The 4,702-nt window shown below is 40.9% G+C and overlaps 1 protein-coding gene across 2 annotated transcripts; it reads left to right on the top strand.

Moving 5' to 3' along the window:
* The first annotated feature begins 376 nt into the window (after positions 1–376).
* LOC109954609 (free fatty acid receptor 2-like) lies at positions 377–2,997 on the top strand. Of its 2 annotated transcripts, none has more exons than XM_020590065.1 (2): positions 377–429; positions 1,046–2,997. In XM_020590065.1, exon 2 carries the CDS (start codon positions 1,295–1,297, stop codon positions 2,282–2,284), a length of 990 nt encoding a protein of 329 aa, XP_020445721.1. In that variant the 5' UTR covers positions 377–429; positions 1,046–1,294; the 3' UTR covers positions 2,285–2,997. The 2 variants fall into 2 exon arrangements, with proteins under 2 accessions (XP_020445721.1, XP_020445720.1); XM_020590064.1 differs by having other exon boundaries at positions 1,043–2,997.
* Positions 2,998–4,702: the final 1,705 nt, after the last annotated feature.

Here is a 4,702-nt window from a genome sequence, read left to right as displayed (position 1 = left end):
TGCAGCGGTATCTCCACAATACTAATTTTTATTATCTGTGCTGGATGTTTACATTATCATGTACATAGTGAGGCGTGCCGGGTAACAGGAAGAAGGAGCTGAAGGCTGGTGAATAGAGGATATCCAGCAAAACACTTGAGCAATCACCACATGTGGTTTTGCTCACGCATGTGGATTAAGGTTAGCTAGAATTACTCTTTATTTGACGGTAGTTTCTTTTTAGAAATAAAAGGAAGATTGTGGTAAACTAAAAATTTGTTAAGTGACAAATGAGGAAATCTTCATGTTGCTTAAGGTGCCGGCATTTCTTTGTTTTCATCACATTCTTCTAAGGAAAAAAAAAGCCTCCGTCTGCCTTGTCACCAGAATATAAGAGCAAAACCATTGCTCCCAGTTCACTGTTAAGTGATGCCGCTTGTGACAGAAAGGGTAAGAAACTGGCTTTTCTCAGTATCATTCCTTTTAAAACTTCTCTTACAATTTCCTCAGTGTTTATTAGTTTTAATTATGTTAAGTCTTCAATACAGCCGTTTTGATGACAAACGTGTGTTAGTAAAACATGTGAGGTTAAGTTTTGAGACACTCATTTCCTCTTTGTAGTTAAATCATTATGTTTATGAGGGTCATCATTATCACAACATGTCCAGTATTTGTGCATACGTAGTTAGGACAGGGGCTGGGAGTTAATGATAAAAGCATTATTGTACTGTATTTATGACACAAAGGAAGCAGTATCACAGTATTTCAGTGTGTATACAACACCACGTGCCAGACCAAAACACCGTCTCCTCATTAAGATATAATTCAGCTCCACAATAAACTCTGAAATAGGGATATAACGAGAAATTAGGAAGAAATATAGAAAAAAGAATGAGAGTTTATCTCTGGCTTCTGCTGTGGTTTTTCAGCATTTATAAAATGCATTTGTTTCAGCATGAATTAAAAATATAAAAGTGCACTCTGAAACCAAATGTCAATGGGACAATGGGTCGAAATACTACGCTGTGCAGTGTGGTAATCTCCTTCCATTCTCTCTTATCAGCAGAGCTCAAAGCCCTGGAGGAAACGATGAGCGTTGGTTTATCGGTGGGGACAGAAAAACCACGCTGTCTCGTTGGGTTTGTTCCAGGCTGCTGACCCAATAAGAAGCTTCGTCTCCTGCGGTTCTAACTGCCTGACAGATCAAGCCTCCCTGTGCTGCAGTGTATTTATCCCCACGCCCCCAGAGTCATAATCTGGGACATAATGTGACATATCTTGATCCCTGACTGACTCCCAAACACCAGGGACCACCATGCAGCAGTGCCACACTGGGCTCTGCCTCTCTGTCTACATCATCACCTTTGTGCTGGGCTTCCCGGCCAATGTCCTCGCCTTTTTCACTTTCTGCAAGAAAGTGAGACAGAAACCCACACCGATTGACATCCTGCTCCTCAACCTGACCATCTCCGACCTCCTGTTTCTCCTTTTTCTGCCCTTCAAGATGCAAGAAGTCATGAACAACATGCAATGGGACATGCCCTACGCTCTCTGCCCAGTGTCTGGGTTCATATTCTACATGACCATCTACAACAGCACCTTCTTCCTCACTGCTGTCAGCGTAGAGCGCTACCTTGGAGTGGCTTTCCCCATCCAGCCCGCCAGCATCTTCTTCTGGATTTTCTCCTTCATCAACCTGAGCATTGTGGTCATTGTGCCCTTTATTGGCTCTAAAAATACTCCAAATGCCACCTTACGACACAATGAATCAACTAGCACCCCCCCTGTTAAAACACATAAGGACGTGTGTTATGAGAACTTCACAGAAGTTCAGCTGAATGTCCTTCTGCCTGTGCGTCTGGAGCTGTGCATTGTACTGTTCTGCATCCCTTTCCTGATTAGTAGTTTCTGCTATATTAACTTCATCAGGATTCTGTCCAAGCTGCAGCACATCAATCGGCGTCGGCGCCTCCGTGCCATTGGCATGGCTTTAGGAACACTGCTGGTGTTTGCTTTATGTTTTGGCCCATACAATGTCTCACATATTGTGGGTTTTATTGAATGGAAAAGTCCTGACTGGAGAGACATGGCCCTGTTGTTTAGCACCTTTAATGCTTGTCTAGACCCTCTTATTTTCTACTTCTCCTCCTCTGCTGTAAGAGGGACTGTGGGTAACATGATGGAAGGAGTTAGAAGTCACTTGAACACGTACATTTCCCGTGACACGATTTCAGGCTTGTGGGGGGGAGTTAGCAAGACTTCAAAAGATAAGGAACACACACAAGAGGAGATCAATGCTATCTGAGCTGACTGAAAGGAAGCTGTGGGCAGCTGCCTGTGCTAATTTGTTATTTCTTCATCCCTGAAACAGGAAATTAATGACATGCTTACTGTATGTTTTTACGTGTGAGAAAAGGGCTTGGCATACAGTACAGCACGTCTCTGTTCAAACTTCCTATTTGGAAAAGACACAAAAGAGAAGACCTTCTGCTCACGTGTGGTAAAAAACAAAAACAAAACAGGGCTTTGTACACCTTCCAAAACTGCAGCGATACATTTCGCCTTTTATCTGTACATACTGTATATGTGTGTGTTTTGGATTTTGCCTTACATGATTATAACCATTCTCACATAGGTTTTTGTTCACAAGGTACAATATTTATACTATAATTTGAATGTTAAATATTAGAATACATTTAGTACATGGGCATATTTAAGCTATATGTGGTACTAAAGTAGAATAATATTGTATATACCTGAAAGCTGCATGCCAGAGGTTGTAATAATGTAAGGCAAATACAAAAACTGTTTTCATACACAAGTCATATAAAGATATTTTATATAATTTAGGACACAAAGGCTTCAGATTAGAATGAATTTTGTCTGAGTATCTATTCATGTGTGAGTGTACATGAATGGAGGTATATTTATGTACTTTTTACCAATAGCTTGTTTTTTATGGATTGTTGTCAGGTACCAGGTGATTGTGTGTGTGTGTGTGTGTGTGTGTGTGTGTGTGTGTGCATAAAAAAGAAGCGATAAGGACTCATTTGTTTTTGTAAGAGTGACTGATGAATGTGGACATTGCATGTAAATAAACACTGTAACATATGAACTTGAATGTGATCTCCAGATAATTGCTGTATACTTTTTTAAATAATGTCTTCTTCATAAAAGTAACTTAAATAAAAAATAAGAATAAGCCGTGTGAAATAGCAAGTTTATTGATTAGAATAAAAAGCCTTTTTGACATCACTATTCTGGTTACACCTTCTTGCTTAAAACATAATGGCCATTATTACTGGCAGGACTTGATGCTCTTGGCATTGTAGACAGAGCTAAATTTAAAATGAACCTCCTGCAACATGTGAATCAAGATTTCACCCCACACACTGCAAACATATATATACTGTACAATGCTATCACACAAGTGAGTCCTGGCATCAAGTGTAATCCTTTTTGTGAGGATTAGGCCTGTGTGGAGGTTGGGCTGATCACTGTATCTGTTTGACAGGTGGATCACCCATGAAGCATTCATTCTGACACACAGACCCAAGTGAATGACTAAGATATGTGGGCCACCAGCCACTCGCACAAAAAGCAAATCCAAAAACACACTACTCAGCACACCATGGTGATAAAGAGTTATACAGATAAACAGCTTTCAGGTGCAGAAATAAATCGGCGTCAGTGCATCGACATCAAGCAAAGCAGAATACACAGCGTGTGGCCTGACGCTGGGAGACACTTTCAAATAGCGAATATTAGGCTGCTTTCTCATTTGTCAGTGATGATTCTGACTTGGATATGTATGATGTTGTAAGCCCGCTGTTGGTCTGTTGAGGGGAGCAGCACTGAACACCCAGCAGTCCTCTTGTGTTTTCTCTCCTGTTTCATTTTGTTTCCTGGAAGACAATAATTGGCTGTTACATCAGTGTTGACTTGTTCCTAATAATGTGTGATAGGGTACAGGGATATGGCAATAAGAACATCCCCTTGTGAGCGTGTATGCATGTGCACAGGTGTATGTGTGTGTTTGCATAAAGTGTTTGCCAAAGGCAGTGGAGATTATTGTACTCACATGGCAAACATCATTTTCCTTACACACAGAAATGTTTGACTGCTGTGGAGAGCAAGATGATAAAAATTAAAAACAGGTTTTCGACAACTTCCTGTAATTTTCATCAACAGGTTGGCTCACTCACCTTCCAATAAAAATACAGCAGTCACTGCCGAGAGGAAACACATTTTAAGAATGTTCAGCCATACAATCAGCTCATTAGGAGAGGCATCTGGAAAGCAAAGCAAACAAGCAAACAAATAAATAAATAACAAATCCAGAGCTGATTAGCACTGAGTCATTATATTATTGGGCATGACAGAACTGAATCAGGAAGGTTGAACTAGCTCAAGTTGACAGACATTTGCCTCCTCCTTTGACACTGTCTGGGAAAATCATTAATTTGTTGAATTATGCAGTGCTGCAGGAAATCTGTTGCCTTGGAAAGATCGATGCCTGACCCACGCTAATAGTCAAGTAGAGCAAACACTGAGCAAGCAACTCATGCTCTGCGAGGCGCTGTTGTCCCTGAACTCTGTCAGTGCAGCCTGTGCTGTTTGGAAGAAAGTTTCCTTTGGATTCGCAAAGCACAAAGTAGTTGCTTTGGGCTCCAAGGCTCCAGAAGAAAACAGTCCATTTCATTCTCTGATTATGTTATGTGAC

Source organism: Monopterus albus, unplaced genomic scaffold, assembly GCF_001952655.1.
Source record: "Monopterus albus unplaced genomic scaffold, M_albus_1.0 scaffold11.1, whole genome shotgun sequence".
Taxonomy (NCBI): Eukaryota; Metazoa; Chordata; class Actinopteri; order Synbranchiformes; family Synbranchidae; genus Monopterus; species Monopterus albus.
Note: the sequence above shows the minus strand (reverse complement) of the source record. Positions and strands in the feature narration are given on the sequence as shown.